At 56.3% G+C, this 22788-nt stretch overlaps 1 protein-coding gene across 3 annotated transcripts in view; it reads left to right on the plus strand.

The window, feature by feature from the left end:
* NECTIN1 (nectin cell adhesion molecule 1) overlaps window positions 1-22788 on the plus strand; it is a 79525-nt gene that overhangs the window by 34590 nt on the left and 22147 nt on the right. For 2 of the 3 annotated variants that reach the window (XM_068659470.1, XM_068659472.1), the window contains exons 2-5: window positions 2835-3185; window positions 3829-4131; window positions 4484-4601; window positions 7553-7704. In XM_068659470.1, coding sequence (XP_068515571.1) covers window positions 2835-3185; window positions 3829-4131; window positions 4484-4601; window positions 7553-7704 — 924 coding nt within the window. Of the gene's footprint in view, window positions 1-2834; window positions 3186-3828; window positions 4132-4483; window positions 4602-7552; window positions 7705-14382; window positions 17895-22788 lie in introns of those variants that run through there. The other variant, XM_068659471.1, reaches the window with a different exon arrangement.

Genomic DNA, 22788 nt, shown 5'->3' on the forward strand with positions numbered 1-22788 from the left:
CAGTACGGACTGTGCTGATGCATGGATCCCATGGCAGGAGCAGGGCGAAAGGGGGAGGTCAGAACTGGGAGCTCCACACCCAAGGTCAAGGAGAACCACTGGCTTTGTGAGAAGGCATTTGGTTAATTTTCAGAGAAATAGCACAAACAGGAATGCCGTAATGATGAGCGAGGGGCTGGGTTGACCCCTCTCATGCTACACACCCACCCCTGCCAGCCTGGCTGGCTGTATATTAAGGGACACACCGCTGGTGGCCATCCCCTTGGCCTCAAGCCTGGCACAGCCTCCTTCATGCTGTGCCCCTTGTCCATGGAGCCCACACAGCCCTGCAAGGCTCCTCCAAGCAGGGCCCGGTGGCTTCCCGGCCTTCTGCAGGGTCCAGCCCAGCTCTGGTGTTTGTGACACCACGAGGCCACCACCGACGTGGCCTCTTGGAGTGGGATTTCGAAAATGTGGCTCCGAGCGAGCAGCTGGGGCCTGTGGGGGGCCAGGGAGCTCGTGTGGGAGCGGGGCCAGCAGCACCAGCGCCCCAGCCCCGGGCAGGTCCCGCTCGGGGGGCCCTAAAAGAGGTGGGGACCGGCGCTGCTGAAGCCGCTCCGCTGCGGCGCTGGGAGGAGGAGGGCGTGCTGAGCACACCGCAGGTTGTTCCCAGGGCTTGTGCTACAGGATTGCTTTTGCTTTTGCTCCTCGGCAAGCTCCCACACGCCTCGCCAGGCGCAAAAGGGCTTCAGAGCCGGGCCGCTTGGCAGAGCTGGGGCTCAGCCCCGCAGGTGCAGGCAGCTCGGAGAGAGGCTCCTCGGTGAGGAGCGCTTTTAGCTGTTCTTGCCCCAAATCCCAGCACAACGTACCCAAACCCAGCCCTGATCTGCACCCGCTGCCCCCATTTCATCAGGAGGCCCCTCTGGGCCAAGTGTGCAGGCCGGGCTGGTGTCAGGAAGGTTTTGTGGTGTCTTAATGCTTGGACATCCTGGAGGCATGAGCCTTCTGGAGGCCTGAACCTTCTGGAGGCCTGAGCCTGAGCTGGCACAGAGATAGCTGGTCCAGCCATGACTCCATCAGAGCAGGAACATCCCTTCCTTCTGCTTTCTGGTGGGACACCCATCCCAAAACGGCCCTGGCTGTGCTGGGAGGGGCTGGTGCAGCCCCGGCAGCTCCCCTGCCATCTCCCAGGACTCGCTGGCTTCATGCATGCAGGCACATGAGGGCACCAGTGCTTTGCTGTGGCTGTGTTGAAAAAAAAAACATTCCTCAGCACCCAGCCGGCGTGGTAGGGTGTGGGGCCAACTGGCGCTTGACTCAGGAAGGGGGCAAGTTCACACAAAGCTCCAGAGACTGAGTTTCGGGCTTAATTGCTGCTGACTGTGGTCAGCTGCTGGCGTCTCGTGGCCGGGCTGGGTTGTTGAGGCTTGTCCTCGGGGTCACGGGCTCGGCGTGAAGGAGAAGGGGATTGAGGAGAGGCCGAGGTGGGAAGGGGGCTGAGATCGGGCCGAGCAGGCGTGGAGGGGGCGGCACGGCGGGGAGAGAGGTAGAAGTGGTGTTGTTGGGCGAGATGAGGTGCGTCTGGCTGCGTGGGAAGCTGCAGGAAGGAGCCACTCGAGGCCACGTTCCTGTGGGGAAGGAAGAAGGAGCAGTGCTGGGGGCTGGGAGTGGGGAGTTTACGCTGCCCTAGCACTCGGGGAGCCCTTTGGTCCCTGCAGGAACATGGCTGGGGGGACTCCAGAAATGCTCCATCCACTCAGCTAGAAGATGCTGTCCCGTTTCTCCCGCCATCCATTTTTTTCCTCTTTCCCCAGTCTTTCTTTCACTACCCTTTCATGTTCCTCCCTCTTTGTGCATCTCTCTTTTCTTCTTACCCCTTTCTTCCCTTTCCCCTCCCAGAACACATCCCGGCCCAGGCTGTGCCAGGAGTGAGCAGAACGCGCTTTTCTTGTTCTCACCACCTCGCTCCTCCATTGTATTTCTCATATAAATACCGGCTGTGTAATTACCAGCGCATTATCTCTAAACATACAGATTAGGGAAAGACACGGTGGCAGCCAAAGATGAATTTCGGGGTCAGTCTGGTGGGAGACATTTTTCTCCATCTGGCAGGGGAGGAATTGAATGAGAGAATCGCAGTCATGAGCACCAGCCACCACTTCTCCCAAGCACCTTTCGTCTTCCCTCTGCAGAATTAAGATGGAAGGCTCCTAAACGCAGTCACTTCTGTTTGTTTGTGCTTTTTTTTTTAAAAAAAAAGGCCACAGAAGGTATCCGGATCATGCAGATAGATCATGCAAGGTGGATGGGCACCGCCATAAATCTGCTCTTCTCCAGGAGCTGTTGCTGCTCTGAAATCCAGGCCTCGGTCTTTGCAGCTCATTTAATTACTGGTGCACTTCCAATAGGATTAAATGGATGCCTGAGTGTGTGTTAGCATATGTTAGTACATGCTGTGCTGATAAATATCTGCGCCTTCGTATGCCTACAGACACACAAGTTGTGTGTAACTTGCAATAACTGATGCAGAGCCTTCCAAGGTTGAAGGCAAAAGGAAGGGAAGTTATTCCTGATCCAACCTCGTGCCTTTTGGTGATCCCGAGCCCCAGGGAGGCTGCAGAGCACTGGGGCTGGTTGTGGTGGGGCAGGAGGTGCTTCCAAATGGGAACGGAGCTGCAGGTGGAGGCAGGTTGTTGCTGCCAGCCTGTAGCCATAGCCTGCTCTTGGATCGGCCGTGACAAGAAGAAGAGAGCGAATAAATAAAGGAGTTCATGGGCCCAGTATCCACCAGCTGTTCTTTTGTTTTCCTTCCCCAAGAAGCGTGTGTATATTCACGTCTTCCCGTGTCGTTGCAGGGGTGCAAGCTCAGACTGTCTTAGTCAATGACACAGTCTCGGGGTACATCGGGACGGACGTGGTCCTGCACTGCAGCTTCACCAACCCGCTCCCCAATGTGAAGATCACGCAGGTCACTTGGCAGAAAGCCACCAACAACAGCAAGCAGAATGTGGCCATCTACAACCCGGCCATGGGGGTCTCCATCCTCTCGCCCTACAAAGAGCGGGTGACTTTCCGCAACCCGTCCTTCAAAGACGGCACCATTCAGCTCTCCCGGCTGGAGCTGGAGGATGAGGGGGTGTACATCTGCGAGTTTGCCACCTTCCCCACCGGCAACCGGGAAGGTCAGCTCAACCTCACCGTGCTGGGTAAGACACTGGGCAGGTTTTGGGGTGCAGACCGTTGCCTCTGGTTAAACACACCTAGAGGGATCTGAGGCTCCCTTCCTTGGGACTCAGGGAGAAGGCGAATCCTGGGTGTAAATGTTACCTCTTTTAAGGTGACTGTGAAGAGGTGAAGGGCTGGGAACACAGGGTAGGTCCTGGGAACGTCTCCTCCTCCTTCCAGGCCTCAGCTCCCCTGTCACTTATCGCAGGCACAGTGCAAGTGACCTGTTCCCCAGGGGAGTGGTGAGTTAATGTACCTGTATCTGTCAAAGGAACAGGGAGAAAAGACAACAGAGAGGCCCTGAGAGCTTAGAGTTGTGAGTGAAGAGACCCCACCCAAGGTCTACGTGATTCATTTCCTCTCCAGTTGGGGTTTCTCTCATAGTAACAGGGCTGAAAACCTGTAGCAGGAAAGCACCAACTTCATCATGTATCTGTGCATCCAGGGCACCTCCACCAGTCTTTCCCTGCTAGCAATTTGCACCAGTTCTGGATTCCCAACGGGGTCTGTTGCAGGCTCAGTGGTGCTAGATGTCTCTTGGGTTGTAGCAGAGAAGGTAGCGTTGGCTTTTCTAACCATCCCTTCGCACCCTTTTCTCCTCCTCCTTCTTTGCACTTCTTGCAGCCAAGCCCACGAATCGGATGGAGGGCACCACGCGGCCCCTCATCGCCAAGGCTGGCAGGACGGAGAAGATCCTGGTGGCCACGTGCACCTCCTCGAACGGGAAGCCCCCCAGCACCGTCACCTGGGACACCAAGCTCAAAGGGGAAGCGGAGTTCCAGGAGATCCGCAACAGCAACGGCACCATCACGGTGATCAGCCGCTACCGCCTGGTGCCGAGCCGCGAAGCCCACCGGCAGCAGCTCATGTGCGTGGTCAACTACCAGCTGGAGCGCTTCACCGACAGCATGACCCTCAACGTGCAGTGTAAGCGAGCTGGGGCAGAGCCAAGGAGCAGAGATCCAGCATCAGTGCATGGGTCGGGGGATAAAACTTGGCCGAAGAGGGGTTTGCTGAAGGGGTGGTGCTGGTCGGGTGGAGGGGTGGGAGTGGGGGCTGCTTTCTTGTTCTGGAGGGTGCAGATGGAAGTGATCCCTTGGAATAATGATGTTTTCCCTTTCTCCTACCTCCTTTCCCTCGCTGCCTCTACCATATCCCTTTGTTCCTACCTTTTTCTCTCTCCCTGCCCCCTCTTCTCTTCCTGCTTGCTCCCCTTCCCTCCCTGTAACCCTTCCCTCTGCCTTCCCGTCCTGCTTTCCCTTTTTTCTGCCCCCTGCAGACGAGCCAGAAGTCACTATCGAGGGGTTCGATGGCAACTGGTTTCTCAATCGGAAGGACGTGAAGCTGATCTGCAAGTCTGACGCCAACCCCCCAGCTCACACCTACGAGTGGAAGCTGTAAGTACCCGCAGCACTCCTGCTGTCCCCAAATGTCACCTTCCAGTCACCTTCCTTGGGAGGAAGAAGGGCAGTGGGGAGGATCCTGACCCCCCTGCCTCTGGGCTGGAGCTTGCTAACAGTACCAGCACAGCCTCAGCACCCAGAATAACCTCCTAGTACCATCACCTCGCAGTGCCCCTGCGTATATCATTGCTCCGCTGCCAAACAACAGGGGATTTCCCTTCCTTAAAGGGGCACAAATAGCGCAAAATTCCTCTGCGTGTAAAAAAAAACCCCAAACTTTCCTTGGAAGCAGCCCTGGCTGTGAGCAGGAGCTCCCCTTTGGAGCGCTCATCCCCACGCATCTGACATTAACCAGAAGTAATTCCTCGTCCTCCAGGGCTCCAGCTCTTGGCTGAACACACCGAAGGGACTGAGCAGCGAGCGGGGGATGCCCGGGGAGCCGGGTGGGAATTGATGGAACCTGAGGTGGTTCTCCCTCCCTCTCTGCCTTTTCTATAAGCACTTATGTAGCTTTAAAAAAATAGAGAGATAAAATGGATCCTTTCTTCTTTTCATCTGGCATTTGTCATCGGGAAAGAGGCTCTCAAAATGGCTTTGCAAGGAGCTGGGCATATTGTCTCTCATTTTGCTTCCAGATCAAACTGCTCACAATGCAAGCCTGAAGAGGATTGTTTTTCTTGCTTTTTTTTTTCTGTTCTCATCCCCAGCTCTCTCTGGTGGTTCTTCTAGCTTGATTTAAACTCTGAGGGGTCTCTCTGGGTTCCTCTCAGCATTGCCAGGAAGGTGTTGGAGGCAGAGATGCCCCTTGTGGCACCCAAGGCAGAGGAGATGCCGGCTCTCCATGCAGCAGAGCTGAAGAATTGAGCTGAAGTGAGCCCTGTGGGATGGAGCCGAGGACAGGAGGCAGGTTTTCTCTCAGCTTTTGGGCAAGTCATCCCTTTGTTCTGCTCTTTCATGCAAGGCTGAGCTCCTGCTGGGCTCCTGGGCACCAGGCTGTCCGCAGCAGGAGCTCACAGCCAGCGGCACGAGCATCACCAGCTCCTGCCCCGCAGCCATGCTGAAGGCAGGCTGAGAGCAGAAGCACGGGGCAACCCGCTGCCAGATTTCTCAGCCAGGTGATGTTCTCCTAGCCCAGGGCAGGAAAAAGGGTTAGCTACCGACTGGGCTCAAGCACAACAGGGGATGCAGGTGTCAGGGCTGAGCACGGCACAGCATCACCGGCTCCGGCGCTTCGTTTCCACACCTGGTTGGCACGCTGGGGGGAATAAATTCAGCTCTTGCAGAAATAATTCCTGGCAACTTCGCGTTTTTGAGCCAGGCACTGAGTTGGTTCCTCTGTGCTTGTGGGGTTGATGATTTATTTTTTTTTAACACTGGAAAGAAAGCTTTTCCTGTGAATTCTCCGTGAGCTGTGAATGTGTCCATTTGTCTGTCTTTAACCCGCTGTCCTGGTGAGGGTTGCTTGATGTACAGCTCAGAGGCAGAGGGAGCAGCAACACTTGGCTTTGAGGAGGGCCTGTAGGGAGAAGAAGGGAGAGAGGGAGAGCACGGAATTAGAGAGTACAGGCTTCTAAGCCCAACAGCTCTTCGATCCAATTTCCCAGCCTCTCCCTTTGGCACACTTGTTGGGTCAGTTAGGACGGAAAATAGGATTATTGACCTGAAAGAGGACGGAAAGGAAAGCTGGACTGCAGCTGAAGGTAAGGAGAGGGCAGGCAGGAGACAAGAGAAGCAGAGGGTGAGAGTAAGCAAGGCTGGCCCTGCTTCCTCTCCTCTCCTCTCCTTTCCCGGCGAGGAGCTGATAGAAGCAGCCCCAGCCTCCCTCAGCAGCTTCCAGGTGTGCCTTGTCTGTAAATTCGGAGCCCTACTTCACCCCCAGGCAGCTCTGCTCCTCCATCAGCATCCCTGGCTCGGGGTGGCAGGGGAGGAGTGCTCCTTTTTCTGCCCCAGCTGTTTGCTCCCCGCGTGTGCCCGTGTGTCTATATAGACAGGCCAAATTTGCCCGTGTGCATTTAGGCACTTCTTTGCAAATATAATTATGCCCCATTATTGGCTTTTGTTTCTTACAAATTGCTGACAATATGTGCACATTTTTGTTGGGAGGAGGGGAAAGAACTACTTGAGTAATTTTTAATTGCCTAAGAGAAGTAATTACTTTACTTTGCTTCAGTAATTAAGAATAACCAGGCCATGTGTGTCGTTTCCTAACACACAGGCTTTTTTTTTATTTTTATCTGCCTTTGTTCATTTACTCTGTGTACCTCTAGACTTAGCTTTGCATGGTTCCAACTTCACACTTCTCTGACTCTGCTGACACGGGCAGGCCAGCGATGGCAGGGCTGTAAATTAGCACCACTTTACTCGAGCTGGAGTTACAATTAACACCGGCTGATCGGCCAGCAGTTACACGGGCAGGAAAGTGGAGTAAAGCAGGGTTAGGTCAATGTCCCGTTCCCGTATTTTCCATCAAATGGGAAGTTAAGGCTGGAGAAACACCCTCAATGTGGGCCTGCTAGGGGTGAGCTGCCTGAAACAAACCCATCAGCTGGCTGCTTTACCCCACGTTTGCACCCACGTGGGGATTGTGCTGGGAAATGAAGCACTTTAAGCTCCCAGGCTGTGCTCTGGACAGGGAGAACATGGTCTAAAAGCACTCCGCATGCCATTAGCCAAACCCAAGGGGCTAGCTGTGACCCAAATATTGCCAGGCTCCCTTGAAATCACCGAGAACAAAAGATCCATACAAAGAGCTGATCCTCATCACGCAAAGGATTTACCCCGGAGACATCCCAAACTTTTCCCTGTAACGCTTCAGCCCCAGGGTTTGGTTTCAAGCCTGGCTACGTGGCAGGAGCAGAAGCAGCATTTCAGCATCACCCCTGCAGGGCTCCTTGGTCGTCTTGAGCACCACCTCCGGGCTCTGCCATGGTTTTATTCTCCCCTAGGCCAAACGGGACGCTGCCCGGCAGCGTGGAGATCCAGAACAACACCATCTACTTCAAGGGGCCCGTCTCCTACAGCGTGGCCGGCACCTACATCTGCGAGGCCTCCAACGCCATCGGGACCCGGTCGGGCTTGGTGGAAGTCAATGTCACAGGTAGGAAAGCACTCGGCGTGCTCTGAAAGAGGAGGAGGAGGAGGGGAGAGGAGGTGGGGGTGAGCTGCTGACCTCTGCCAGCCAGCGATGTCTTCTCAATGTCTGTCTGAACCCCCGGTGTCCCTGGGGGGAAAAGTCTTGGTGCAAAGGGAGCAGGGGCTCTTTGCTTTCTCCTGGGTTTGCTTGGATTTTTTTTCTCCTTTTCTCTCGTCGTCTTTTCCTATCTCACACCAAGAGGCCTTCGGTCTCGTTCCCCTCGTCGTCTTCTCTGCTTCGGGCTCGGGTGGCTCGTTGGACGTGTTAAGAGCTGAGACGTGTCGGGGAGGTGTTTGGAAGGTGGAAGGAGTGGGACGAGGACAGAGGGAAGGAAAAAAAGCACACAGATAGGTCAGGAGAAGACGGTGACACCTTCCACAGCCCCCCGGGACACCTGCTTGGTAGCTGGGGTGATGCACGGGGGGTCTGTGGTGGGCTCCTCCTGGTGTCCCTTGTCCCCAGGGGACAATATCCAGGCAGCACAAGCTAGCCGGGCTCACAGGGTGCTGGGGCTCCAGAGCTGTGCCCCCCGGGGCTGGGGGTGCACAGAGGGGCTGGGGGGCTGCAGTGGTGAGCGCCGAGCTGGTGAAACTGGGAGAACTGGGCAGCCAGGAGCCGTGACACCGCAGCCGGCACCCTCGCCGCTGCCTTCCCCTCGCTGTGACGTGGGGGAAGCGGGCGAATCTTCCTCTATCCGAGCGCTCGGAGGTCAATGGATGGGATGTGCTAATTAGATGCTAATTACGAAGCATTTATTTATGATCATTATCACTGTGGCAGGCCTTTAATTCACACCTCCTGTCCTGGAGCCGTGCCTGCTGTGTTGTTCCCGGTACACGCTTTTCTCTGGGGGATTTTTTGTTTGCTGGGGGGAAGGAACCAGACAGACAGAGCTCTGTGCTGAGCACATCCCTGCCCAAAATCCCAAAAAAAGGGCAAGGTCGTGGCTAAAACCCATCCAGCTGCTGGAGGTGCCCAGCAGAGCGCTGTGTTCCTGGGGCTCTGCAAACTGCCAGCCCACAAGGGCAGCACACAACGTTGGGTAGAGGTCTGCCTGCATTCCCAGTTTATTCCCCAAAATCCAAATTGTGGTGCTGAGGTTGAACAAGAGGGCAGAGGGACGCACCAGCAGCCCCCGCTAGGAGCAGGGAGCAGCCAACACGCTAAGGCAGGGCTCCGGCATGTAAAAAAATAAAAATAAAAACCACCACGCTTTTAATAATTCATGGGATCTGAATATGTTTATCCAGCTCTCCCTCAGGACCGATTAGGCCAGTGCTGGGGAGGGCTCAGCCGCCCTCGCTCAGCTATTACAGGTACATTTGTTTGGGTCTTGCAGACAATTTCGGGATTGTCAGCGGACCACGAAACATCTTTCAAGAGATGCATGCCGTAAACGGAGCTCAATCTAGTGAGCAGCCAGCCTGGGGAGCAAAAAATAAATAAATAAATAAAAACCACAGAAGGTTGATGCAGAGAAAAACCTGCAGCAGCCGCCCAGCATCCTCCATCCCAGCCCCCGGGAGGAGGAGCAGGGCTGGGTCAGCCCCGATTCGTTTCGGGGGGGAGACGGCTGCACGCTTCTGCTGGAGTTTGAGCGTATTAAAGGGATTGATAAGTGGAAATTTAATATTTTATTCCTGCAATCTGTTCCTGTAATAGCTTCTCCCGCCTTGCAGGACCTTTGTCAGTGGCAGCCAAGCCATGTAGTGTGACATGTAGCTCTTTATTCCGGCCGGGAGGGCGACATAATCAAATCTGGGGGTATGGACTGCCTGGGGCTGCCCTGCCTGCTTGCACACGCGTGTGGAGGGGAGCTCCCCTCCGTCTGCGACCCCAAAAACCGCCCGCTGGCACGGGGCTGCCCTGCTGTGCAGCCGTGCGTGAGCATCGGCGCACGTGTGAGCACGCACGTGTTTTCGGGGACGTGCTGGGGTGCAGCAGCTTTTGTTGCCCCGTGACATGATCATTGCGTGCCCTGGCCCTCGGGCACACGGGGGTGCGTACAAATTTGGGGGGGTTTGCAGTTCGGGTAGGGGAGAGCTGCAGGAGCTCTCAGCAGGGAGTTATTCGCACACCAGCAGCCAGCCCAGCGCAGCAAGGTCACAGCAAACAGCCCGTGGGGTTGTGACGGGCTCCGAGCACGAGATGAAGAGCTCTCGGGGCAGCACCACAGCCCAGCCACCACCCAGCTCCTGGGTGCTAAGAGGACGCGGGGCAGGGGTCTAAGGGCAGCTGGATGGGGGGGCTCTGCCTGCTGCTGCCCCTCCAGACGGCGTCTGCTGCACCCCGCCTGCTGGCATCCTGATTGACAAGCGGTAGGTGACCTGGCAGGAGATTAAAACCTCGCTTGGCATCTGGCCTGAAAGCCGTCACCCTCTGACACACCAGCAGCAGCTGCTGCACTGCTGGATGGGTCGCCAGAGGTTTGTTCTCCCCCCTCTGCCTCCTCTCCGCCCTGCGCCATGGGGACTCCCGTCCCCATGGCGGGACCCCCCGCTGCAGGAGGTGGGATGCTGAGAGGGAAAAGGGCAGCAAAGCTGCCAGGTTCTCCAACCAGCCCTGCCAGGGCTGAGGTGTCCCCCTGTCGTGACTCAGAACGGGTCAAAGTCCCGGGATAATTTGGCGTGGATGGGTTGCCGCCAGCAATCTGTCTCCGAAAAATAATAAAATGAACCACTCTGTTTGCTTGGTGCCAGCTGGGAGCTGGGAACCCACTGGTTTTAGGGCTCCTGCTCCTCCCCAGAGCTGCTGCTCGCCCCTACCAGCTGCTGCTGCACTGGGGGCTGGTGCTGAGTTTCTCCTTGGCCCTTGATTGAAGGGAAGAGGACGGGGCTGTGACTCCACGAGGAGCCGTGCCCACAGGAAGCAGCCCCTTATAAAACACCCAAGCAGCGCGATGAGCACTGGGCTTTTGAAAAACCCTTTCCTGCATACCATAGAAGAATAATCTGGTGGCTAAAAATATCTTTTTTTTCTGATCAGGGCCCTTCCTGCCCTTGGGAGCAGGCTCTTGTCCCTGTGGGTTCTCTGATGTCTAATGAGGTTTAGGTCCCACCTCTGCCTGGGATCCCACCTCCGAGAGCTGCATGGTGGGGATAATTCTGCTGCTTCCCCATCAGATAGCACCGAAATTGGCCAGCAGGCTCAAAAAGCTGAGGGATGGATGGGCGGGCGGCGTGATCTGCATAGGTCCTTTTTATTTTTTTGTGCTGGAAACCAGCCATGAACAGAAAGGAGCGATTTTAACACCTGTATTTTTTCCAAAGCCACCCTCGTGATGGGGACGGTCGGCGTCGTCACCCCTGGGTGCTGCCAGCTCCCAGCTCCCAGCAGCGGGAGAAGCCCCCGAGCCCCCTCCTGGGGGAGGCAGGAGCAGGACGATGCTGGTGGGATCAAAGGGAAGGGGAGCGAAGCCCCGGGGCCATCCCCAGCCCCCTCGCTCCCAGCTGCCGTGCGGGAGCTGGCACGGGGACAGGGAGCTGGGCTGAAAGCAACAGCTGGCAGAGCCGGGCAGCGGGCAGATAGTGTTGCTGCTCTAATTCCTATTCACACAGCGCTCCCTGTTTTTATGAGGGCTGGGAGGGGGGGAGCAGGAGGAGGACAGGCTCTTTATGCTGGCATTAAAGCCCGGCTTGTTCCCCCTCCCCGCTCTCCGCCGTCTCCTGTTTCCCCACTCCGCTTTTCACAGCGGCTTTAATTCTCTCCAGACTCTCTTCCTAATGGATTTTTCACATGGAGGGCCCCCAGCGCGCTCAGGCACCGCACCGCTCTCCAAAAAAAAATTTCACGCACCCCTCGGACACAAAAAGGGGGGGGGGATCCTGTTCCCACAGTTCCCCCTCCTTGACGCCCCGCGCCCGAAAAGTGGGTGGGCAGCACCCTGCCTCCCCTTTGTGGGGCTGCGTGCCCAAAACCTGCTCCATCCCGAGCCACCAAGGAGCCTGGCGGTGTCCTCGGTGTCCTTGTGGCAGGGCAGGGGCACCCAAGGGTCCCTCTCCCAACCCTGCAGGGGGGGTGCCCAGAGGCCACGGAGAGGGGCGCTGGGAGGCAGCGGTGGTCTGCACCGCCATCCAGCGGTGGTGGCACGCCTTGGCCCGCCCTGGATCCCTCTTTCCTCTTTTTTTTACCCATTTCTGACCGCCCCCCCCACGCCCCAGACTTGGCCACGCTCCCCTTCTGCGCCCCCTGAGCCCCTCGGTCCCGCAGGCTCGGAGCGCGGTTTGGGGAGGAAGGTGGGAGATTTGGGCTGCGGGCTTCCCACTTGCCCAATCCCTCTCTTCCCACGGTTCGGTTTTGGTTTCTCCGGCATGGGAAGTGGGCCACGGCGAGGAGGACGTGGACGGGAGCTGAGCAGAAAATAAATTCAGCAGAAGAAGGTGTGAAAAGCCCGGGAGCGGCGCGCTGGCTGCCGTGGCCGCGGCGGTGGCCTTGGCACGGGGGTGGCCCGTAGGCGAGCGTTATCTCAGGGGCGGGCAGCACAAAGGGCAGGAGAAAATAAATACACACGGGAGAGGGAGGAAAACGTTCGCCCTTGCCTTTCGTGCCTCCAACCTGGGCTGATAAGGAGGCTCGTCATGGGAACTTTGGGGTCTGGGCAGCACGGGAGCTGGCACGGGCAGGGCTGGATGCTGCGCGGATGCTCGTGTGGTTGAAGCGGAGCCCTCGGCAGCCAGGACTAGCAGGGGATGGACGTGACATTTCTTGCTGGCTCGGCAGAGAGGCTTTGCATTCAGCAGCTGGCTCTGACAAGCCTTCTGGTGAAGCAACATGTGGTTTTGGCTTCCCAGAGCCCAGCCTCAGCTCCCCGTGCTGAAATGCATGCCCTCGCTCCTGCTCCGAGGGCTGTCTTTGGAAGGAGATGCTGACTCCTGCCTGCGCAGCATCTTTCTCCTGGTTCTGGCTGCAGCAGGGAGCCTTCCATCTGCCTGCCCCCCAGCCCGTCCTGCCCACTGTGCTGCTCGGCGCCTGCTTTCAGGCTCGTGAGGCTTCGCTCGAGGCGAGGCAGCGCTGCAGAAACCACGGTGCCGCGGCTGGGACGATGTCTCGGGAAAGGCAGGGGTGAAACAGCTCCCAGGCACGAGCAAAACGCTCGTGCCAAAAAGATCAGGCCGGCGATTGCTCGGATTCAGAGCCCGTGTCCAAAACGTGCAGCTGCTCCTGGAACTGCCTCTGCGGAGAGGAAGCAAACTCTTTTCTCCCCTCTCCTTTCGTGGCTGGGCTGCCTTGTGCTGCAGGGCAGCTCCCTGCACTGCTCTGCCTTGCTCAGGGTTTCCTGCCCTCCTGCAGAAACTTGGCTGCCAGCAGCAGACTCCCACAGGCCCGTGACGAGGGGACAAAAAGCAGATCCAGCCCCGGATCCGCTTTCTTTCAACCCCTCCCTGCCCATCGCCCGTCCTGGCTGCTCTCGTGGAGGACGTGCTGAGGTCCTGCGGTGCCTGCCGGGTATAAAGGGAGGGTTGGGAGGGTCCTGAGCAGCAATAAAAGGGCTCGTGGCTGGGTGCTGGTCCCGTGGTCTGCTCATGCTGTCGTGGCTTTCTGTCCCTCTCTTCTCCCCCTGCCCACATGGATGGGGGTCTGGGCACAGCAGAGCCCAAAATGACCAGCATGACGCAGGATGGGCCCTGGGGACCCCCCTTAACAATACCTAGGGGTGGCAGGGGGTGTTAACCTGGCATCTGCTGCTGAAATTCGGAGGCAGGTGAAGGACAGAGACAGCCACTTGGTGATTGAAGCCTCCCGGACACCGCTGCTCGACGGGCAGTGGGAGAAAAAGAGCAGAATTTGGCCAAGGGCTGTCAAGTGTGCCAAGGGAGGGCTGGGGAGGGTGACTTACGTCCTGGGTCAGACTTTATCCGTGCCAAAAAACATGGCTCAAAGTGTGTGAGAGAGCAGGGAGCCGCTTTCCCATATCTCTTCTACTCTTTCTAGCATTTTTTGTTTATGGGGGGTCGGGGTATCTGCTGGAACAAGATTAGCTTGAGCCGTGGCACCGCGCCGGCTGCAGGAGCAGCAGGGGGGGAGGTCGGTGTCCCTGCGCCGCCGGGCAGCCAGCCCCGACCCCGAGCATCACCGTGTGCCCGTGGGGTGTGTGGGGGGACAACGAGGTGCTGCTGCCCTCGGGGATGGGGTCAGGGTGGGCTGGGGTGCTGAGGAGGGGGACACGGAGCGCCACAGCCACTCGGTGCCCGCCACTGGGTGGGTTTGGGGTCCTGCTCCTGGTGCCGGAGCATCGTAGGGCTGTGGGGACGCGTGAAAGCTCCCCGTGAAATGGAAAACACCCGGACCGATGGCACTGGGGGTGTGGGATCCGAGCACGCCTGGAGGAACAGGGAGGGGTGGGGAGGGAAACGCCGCTTCCAGCCTGCTGGGCTCCTGCATGCAGCTTGGGCAGCTTGGCACGGCATGGCCGCATCCCCGCGCCGGGGCAGAGCTCCTGCCCCGACCCCTGCTCTGACGCACCCTTCTCCCCTTTCCCTGCTTTTTTCCCTTCCCTGTTCCTTACCCTCATCTTCCCACCCCTCCCACCCACCCCACCCAAAAAAAAAAAAAGAAAAAAAAAGGCAATGAGAGCATGGAGGGAGGGCGCGTTTCCGCATGGTTTGACACTGTTCCCCCTTCCATCTGTCTTTTCCTACCCAGAATTTCCCTACACCCCGTCTCCAATCGATGATCGCAAATCCATGGTGCAGCCGAACATCCCCACCCCCGTGATCGGGGGCATAGTGGGAGGCGTCTCGCTGGTCCTGGTGGTGGCCGTGGTGCTCTTTGTGGTACTCCGGCGCCGGCGTCACACCTTCAAGGGTGACTACAGCACAAAGAAGCACGTCTACGGCAACGGCTACAGCAAGGCCGGCATCCCGCAGCATCACCCCCCCATGGCCCAAAACCTGCAGTACCCCGACGACTCGGACGACGAGAAGAAGCCGGGCCCCCTGGGAGGCAGCACCTACGAAGACGAGGACGAGGACGCGGGCGGCGAGCGCAAGCTGGGCGGCCCCAACAAGTACGAGGAGGACGCCAAGCGGCCTTACTTCACGGTGGACGAGGGCGAGGCGCACCCCGAGCCCTACGACGAGCGGACACTCGGCTTCCAGTACGACCCCGAGCAGCTCGACATCGCCGAGAACATGGTGTCGCAGAACGACGGCTCCTTCATTTCCAAAAAGGAGTGGTACGTGTAGCTCGCCTCCCGGCTCCAGCCACGCGCCCGCACGCAGCCACGCGCCCGCCAGCTCCCCCCGAGGCGCCGCCGAGCCCCCCCCGGGGCCCCCAAGCCCCCCGCACGCCCCCCAAGGACTTCGGAGGCTCCGGCGCTGGCGAGCGGGTTGGGGAGGGGGACACGGGGGGTGTGTGTGTGGGGGGGGGGAAAAGCTTTGCTTACGGATCGTTTTTTGTTTTTTTTTTGTTTTGTTTTTTTTTGGGGGGGGGGCGGCGGGGAGGGGACGGGAGGTGGGAGGTCGGGTAATTATTTTCTCGGTTTTGGTTTTTTGCCTTTTTAATTTCTCTGGAAAATTTTCGTCCCCTTCTGTGGTGTTTGTATTGGTCGGTGGCGTAGGTGTTCCTCTTTGCTTTAACGACTGGTGCCCAGCCTGTATATTACACTCTGTTCGTGTCTTCATAGCTCAGGGGGCCCTTTGGCCCCGCGTCCCTCCCCGAGGTTCCTCCTCCCACTTCGGCACCCCTGAAACACTGGAATTTGTTTGTATGTTGTCGTCTTCTGCTTTGTTTTAACCCGGGGAGGGGGCCGGCCGGGCTGTCCGCAGGACAGAGGCCAGAGGAGCTGGTGGCGAAGGAAACGGAGGTGCCAGGGCCGGCTGGAAGGACTTTTCTTCCTGAGCACGTTGCTCCCAGCGGGGCCTGGGCGCTGTCCCCATCGCCCGCTGCACGCTTGGGGGATCCGCTCCCAGGCTGGAATGACTCGAGAAAAGGAAAATGAGGAGAGAAGGGGGAGGAAAGCCCCAAAACCAGCCCCGGGTGCGCGGACTGATAGTGGGGCAGGGGAGCGGAGCTGCCATTTTCCTCCTCCCATCCATCACCTCCTGCCTGTTCGTTTTCCGTCTTTGTCGGAGCGTTCTTTATAACAGAAAGACGAGGAGTATTTATTGCTGACATTTTTTTTTCCCCCCCGCGATGGCTCGAAGCTGCCCTGGCCCCTTCTCGCAGCCCCCAGCCCCGGGCTGCACCCGGGGGGCAGCGCTCCCCCCCTGCCCACCGTACTGCAGGGGCTGGGGACAGGCCCCGTGCTTTTATTATACCACTAAGACTTAATTGTCATGTGTTTACACTTGATTTTGTTTATTATTTTTTTTTCCTCTTTCTTTCGGTCAGAGCATGCGGGCGGTGCTTAATCCCTCTAGCAGCAGCCCGAGCCCGTGGGTACGTTGCTTGGCCTGCTTTGGTTGCCACTTTTCCCATGTCCTCTCCCTCTGATCAGCAAAGCCTCGGGAGATAGGGCAGGAGGGAGGGAGCCCGGGCTACTGATCTCATCCTCCTTCCCCCGGGCCCCCGCGGTGGGATTTGGGGCTCGGACTGCTGCTATCTCTGCTCCGTGGGTAAATGGGACTCCAGGCTCCCGGGCGCTCTGACACTGACCTTATCCAAATCAGATTCACTGGGTTGGGGATTATCGCTCTTCTTCTTCTTCTTCTTCTTCTTTTTTTTTTAATTTTTATTTTATTTTTTTTGTTTTGTTTTTTTTTAATTGGATGTATAAATAAATCTTTTGTTTGAAAAGAAACCCCCAGTTCTCCGCGCTGTGTTATCACGCCCCTCTACCACCAGCAGGGCTGCTTTCTCCTCCTGCCCTGCCCGCTGGGTTTTGTTCCCCAGCATCCAGCGGTTTTCCTGCTGCAGAGCCAGACCCACGCAGATGAGTCCAGGTCAGCTCTGATCCAAGCAGCCTCTGGTGCTTTCCTCGGTGCTTTCCTGCTTCCTGGCTGCTGGCAGAGCAGCCCTGTGCCGCAGGAAGCCCTGTGGCCACCTCAGCCCTAAAGCTGACCCTTACCAAAACACGGCCAGCCCTTCCCGTGTCCCTCCAACCCCACAGGAGCACCCCAGAACCAAGCAGCCCCCACAGCGGATGAAATCTCTGCCATCCCTCTGTAATAGATGATATGGGGTTGTTGCACACCGTGGGGTCCAGCAGCAATTCTTCCAGGAGGCAAATTCGCCTCCCCAGCATTTCAGAGCCCCAAACTGCTCCCAGTTTGCTGACACCATAGTTATTACCTTCACTTTGAGGTGTCGTTTTGGGGATATAACCTCCTTGGCTTGTCCATTGCCCATCTGGGGGCTCCGGAGAACAGGGGGCTCGGAGGAAGAAGAGGAGATAGCAGGTAGGGCATGGCCAAAATTCCCTGGTGTGATACCCTGGGCACCAGGGGTCCCACCACGAGCCCCCCAGCTTCCCAGGAGGGTCTCGGCTGACCCAAACCCAAGCCCAAGCCTCCTGCTCCTCCACTCCCCTGCCACCAAAAAGTGCTGTGGAGGTGTAAAACCCTGCTGGGCACAACTGAGGGCAGGCAGGAGGGTGGGACCCCCTCTGGGCACGTCCCTGTCCTCGCCCACCCATCACCTGCTGAGGGCACGGCGCTGCCCTGCCTTGCTGAGGTGCCAGGGGCTGCTGGAAATGTCCCAATTTATGCTGCAGCTCGTTAGTTGAGTCGGCTTTGGGTTTGGAAAGGGGTCCCCAGAGAGCACCTCCGGAGCCAGCCAGGCAGGAGAGGTGAGCAGGGAGCTAGGGGCTGCCCCGAGCCCCCCGGGCACCCAGGTGAACAAGGGCCAAGCCCCAGCTCCTTCCCTCCGTGGGCTCAGGAGCTGGCACATTGGTGTCACAACCCCAAACGATCCTATAGTTGATGTACAGACACCCCAGCAGTTTTCCTGCTGGGGCTTACGTCTAGGATTATTCATTGCAATTCGCCCCAGTGATGTTATTTTCCCTTATTTAATTACTTTTTTTTTTTTTTTCCCCGGTTGTAAAATCGTTTTCATTCAGTCAAGAAAAAAAAATAAAACCTGAAGATTTCTTTAGTAAAAAAAAAAAAATCAAACTGAAATGGTAGCACCAAATTGATTGCAAAGACACGAGGGACAAAGGGAGCCATTTTCCTGGTGTTGAGTCAAAAAAAAAAAATAAAAAAGAAACACAACTGTTCAGCAGAAATCACCGAGGGGTTGAGGGAGAGAGAGACTCAAAAGATTGATCTTCGAGCAATTAGAGAAGGGAATGCAATTAGAAAGGGGGCTGCAGATCTCCTCTGCTGTTTGCCTTTCCCCTACACAAGCACGCACGCATGGATTTGGGCAGTTTCGGGCTCAAAGCTCAGAGGGAAAGCCCCCATGGCCGAGAGGCCGGGAGGTGGGTGAGGGCATCGTGCCGGCGGCTGCACGAAGCTCAAGGGGGTCCGAAATGGGTCGGGGGTCCCAGGATGGGGAGAAGCAGGGGGGTGGGGGGCTCGCAGTGGCACCCGGTGCCGCGGGGAGAGCACCAGAGCCACAAAATGTGCTTGGGGTGAAGGCAACAGGCAGGATCCTCGCTGGCACACCCCGGTGCTGGCCGAGGTGTTCTCGCTGAGGATCTGCTTTTTGCTTTTCTTTTTGCCTTTTTTTATTTTATTATTTTTTTAAAACGTGATTCCTTAACTCCGGTGATTTTATCTCATTTTCTTCTTCTTCTTGCTGTAATTGTCAGTGTGGAATAAAGACTGCAGACAGACAAACAGCCCCAACCCCACTTCTTTTTTTTTTTTTTTTTTTTAATCTGTGTTGTAAGTGCTTTTGTAAAAAATAAAAAATAAAAATAATAATAATGTAATGGACTTTTATGATTTTTTTTTGTTTGTTTGTTTTTTTGTTTTCCATCCTTTGTAATGATTTGTTTGTTTGGGGTCCAGGGGGACATTTTCATGGTTATAATTTGTGTGGGCAGGGTGTTGCATCACCCTTCCTTTTACTTGTACAAAAAAAAAAAAACAATAGTGGCTCAGCTGTGGAAAAAAAAAATGTACTTTTTTATAAATAAAGAATTTTAAAAAAAGAAACACTCTCCTCTTTTTGCGCACCTCTGGCTGCGTCCTTCTGCATCCCGTGGCTCGTGGCTGTCAGGGGTGGCGGGGGCAGGAATGGGATCTGCTTCCAGCACCCCGGGGCTGCTCCCGTGCTCTGCAGCGCTTTGCAGTGGGAATTCCTTGTGGATGAAGGAGGAGACTTAGGAGATCTCCGAAACAAGTCTGGAGATCTTGGGAGCCTCCTAAAAACAGCACCCCAGAAAGGGGACACGGAGCGATGGCTTTTGCCAGTAGAGTGGGTGGTCTTATGAGAAATTCTTGGGCAATAGATTCAAAATAAATAAGATGGGATTTTTTTTGTTTTGTTTTCTTTTTTCCCTGTTTATAGTGTAAAAAAAATAAAAGGAAAGGGCTGGGGTTAGGCACCAAGGAGAGGTTTGGTGCAGCCCGTGGGCTCCCTGTCTGCAGGCACAGCAGCCGGATGGATGGATGGATGGATGGATGGATGGATGGATGGATGGATGCTCTGTGTGCACCTGGCAGCAGCTCCCCAGAGCCCTGTCCTTGAGCATCGCCCCCAAATGTGAAGGATTAAAACCCAGGAAGACTTGTCACCAGCCTGCAGCATGGCCAAGGGAGCTGTGACCACTGTCCAGGCTGGATCTGTGCGCTCCTGTAATCACCGCCCTTGCTTTCCCCTTCTGCCAGCCCCTCCTAGGAAGGACAGAAGTTGGAGGTGTAGTTTTTTTGGGGGGTCGAGGATGGTAAAAAGGAGAAAAGGAGGCGCTGCCTGTGCCCGTGGTGCTGCTGGGATGAGCCCCAGGGAAATGCTGCGCTGATTTCCCAGGCCGTGCCTTACAGCGAAGCGATGATGGATAAAACCCATGGCAGGGGGCCTCTCCTGGGCAGCTCAGGTTGCAGAGCGCTGAGCGCGGCGGGAGCTGACTCCCCTGGAGCACCCCCACGTCTCGTGTTTCTCTGGAACAAACCAGAAGCACGCTGGGGCAGGAACGCCAGCAAATGCATGCAGGAAAGGTGGCAGCGTGGCTGGGATCTCTTCCCAAAGCCACGGCTCTGCAGGCGAGCGCTGCTGGCCACAAAAGCAACATCAGAGAGAGCAGCCAGCAGGGAGGTGGTGGAGGAGCGAGGTCGGGGTGGCTGGGGATGACCAAGGGGATCGTGTTTGCTCCAGCAGCGAGCTCCGAGCAAGCAGCAGGAGATGTGCCTGCCTGGGGCTGGCTGTGCACAGGGTGCAGGAGGGAAATATCCACGTTGGAGGTACAGAGCCAGGCTCCCGGGTGGTGTAAGCACACCCAACTTTCCTGACTAGGACAGAGTGATGCTCATTGCCACCCACGCAGATTAACGTAGCCTGAGCAGGATTTGCAGTGAGAGTGAGACACAGCCCCACGTAAGCAGGGAATTAGCAGGCAACCTGTCCCACACCCCTGGGCACCGGCACCGGAGAATGTCCCCTCCAGCTGGGACTGAAGCCTTGCACGCTGCTCACAACCAGGTGGATCTCCCAGGGATCCACTTCTGTGGCTGCAAGGTCCACAGATTCCCAATTCCCTGCAGGGTGAGAGGTAAAGGCAGAGCTCTCGAGGTCACGCATCCCTCCGAGCCCCCTATAGCTGGTGCCTGAAAAGTCGAACCGAGAGAACCTCGCTGCTTCAGAACAGAGCTGGGTGAATTACTTGTAGTAACAAATACGCCTGATTAATTTTTTTTCCCCCCATGTTTTCAGATTATTTGCGAACTTGAGTTTGGTTTGTACGAACGTATTTGTTAGAGGAAATTGCTTTATGCAAATGTATTCCAGCTGGGGGACCTGTGACACCGAGAAGTGCTGTTGAGCCTCAGATGCCCTCCGTGGTGCCTGGCAGAAGGCGAAGGGGGGGCTGGCTCACTCCTCCTCCCACCAAGGCATTTCACAGCCTTCCCGGACGTGTTTGGATGCAGGCTCCCTCTTATATAGTGTTTGCAGAACAAGGATCAGCCTGTAAAATACCAACGGGTGTTGCACTCCTAAAATTTTACATACTAGCTCGCAGAAGGAAGAGAACCAAGCGTGGCTGCGCAAGCAAAGCAGGGGCACCGCGTTGTGCATGTGTACGTGATTTAAATGTGCATGGAAAAGGTTGCTTCAGCCCCAGGGGGACTGAAAGGTCTGAATTTGGGGAGGAAAATGGTCTGAGTGCAAAAGAGGCATCGAATGCTCTTTCTGCCCCTTTGCAGAAAACCCTGCCCTGTGGCTTGCTGGGGGGCTCAGGGGGGAGGAATTTTGTGCTTGCAAAATCCTTAGAAATGAACACAAACCAAATCCTGTGGGACCAAGGGCATCACCCTCTGAGAATCCGGGAGGGGAAGGGCTTCCTCTCGATCATTCCTGCCTGTTCACCAAGCCTTGTTTCTAATCTAGCTCCCGATCTACATCTGGGGCAGACTTTTTTCCTCCATCCATCGCGAGCCCCACGGAGAGAGGTGCCTGAAACGTTTCTATTTCTCCCTTATCTCTCGGCTCCTCTCAAACTCCTGCCAGCCTGTTTATCTCACAGTTTTGAAAAGAAAATTGCCAACTTCACACCTGTCAGGTTTAACTGATTGCCTGTCGCTTGGAGGGAGGGAGCCCATCCGTATGGCCCTGGCCTCACAGGCTCGGCTCGCCAGGGGAAACATCTCCATCCCTCGAGGAACGAAATGCTTCATTTCCCATCTCCCGGCCTCATTTCACTGTCCTGCTGTAGCTCCCAGCCCTTTCAATTACCGCTTTACAACAGTAATGAACAGGAGCTTGCTGCTGGCACGCAGCTTTGTCCACCCGAGGAGCTGGAACACATCCTCCGAGGCCGGCGATCTCCCCACTGTGCAAAAAGTGCCCTGGCCCAGCGGCGATGCGGAGAAAGTGATGTGATTTTGGCAAAAGTGTGGAGGGAACCAGGGACAAGGCTCGGGGAGGAGCTCGGAAGAGCTAAATCCTTCCCTTCTGCCTGTCAGATCTATAACACACATCATTGGCATCCCCAGCAGGTGCCTTGCCATGGGTCTGGTGCATCTCCCTTCCCTTTTCCGCTCCAGGACGGAGGAGATTTAATCCCGGCTGTGCCTCCCCAGCAGCCTAACGAAGGAGGAGGTGGGAGAAGGAGCAGGGAACGGGGGCACCCAGCCCAGCTGCTGCCAGCTGTGCGAGGCCCCGGCTGCGGGATGAATGCTGCAGCTGTCTGGGATTAGCGATGGGTAGCGGGGTGGGAATGCTGAGTCTCGAGTAAACACTGCCGAGCAGTCCAGAAATAATGGCATGGGGGCTTTATAATAGGAAGGAATCGTAATTAAATAGAAATTAGTTACTTAAATGGTCACTTCCCGGGGTTTCGTTGATGTCCGATTAACTTAACTTTTAATTTGCATAAGCAATAAATGTTTAATTATGTTATTAATATATTTGAGTTGAGGAGCTTATGGGGTTTTATAATTGGCATTTAACTAGATAGTTCCAGCATATTAACCGATGTTTTATAGCTCCACGCGAGGTTTCCCAATTATAACTGACCTAAAAATTTGCTTGGAGGACCTGCCTCGGAAGTGTTACCTGAGCAACAGGAGAGGAGCAGGCACGGAGCAGCTCCGCACCCTCCCCAACAGCCTCAGGACCCCTTTTCCCTCCCCAGGATGGTTTTTCCTTGGGGCTCGCCACCTTCCCTTTGTCGGAGAGGAGGTCACGTCCCCGCTCTCAGCATTCGGCTGACTGCTGAGCCAAAAAGGCTGACACACGGCAAGGGATTAGGGTGGGGAGAAGGAGATTTGGGGATGGGGAAGGCTCGTGGGGTGGTTACGACGTGACCCTGGGGCTGTGCTCAGCCCTGGCAGCCCCTGGGGCAATGTGTGCAGCTCCCAGCACGCCTGCTGCACCTTGCCACCAGTTTATTTCTTGCAGGAAGGTGTTAAAGAACTCCCCTTAAGGCCAATTTGCAGTAGACATTCTGGAAACCTAGATTTACTCAATTATTTTCTCATTTCTTCTTTTCCTTTTAAAACT

The sequence above is a fragment of the Anas acuta genome, chromosome 23, assembly GCF_963932015.1.
Source record: "Anas acuta chromosome 23, bAnaAcu1.1, whole genome shotgun sequence".
NCBI lineage: Eukaryota > Metazoa > Chordata > Aves > Anseriformes > Anatidae > Anas > Anas acuta.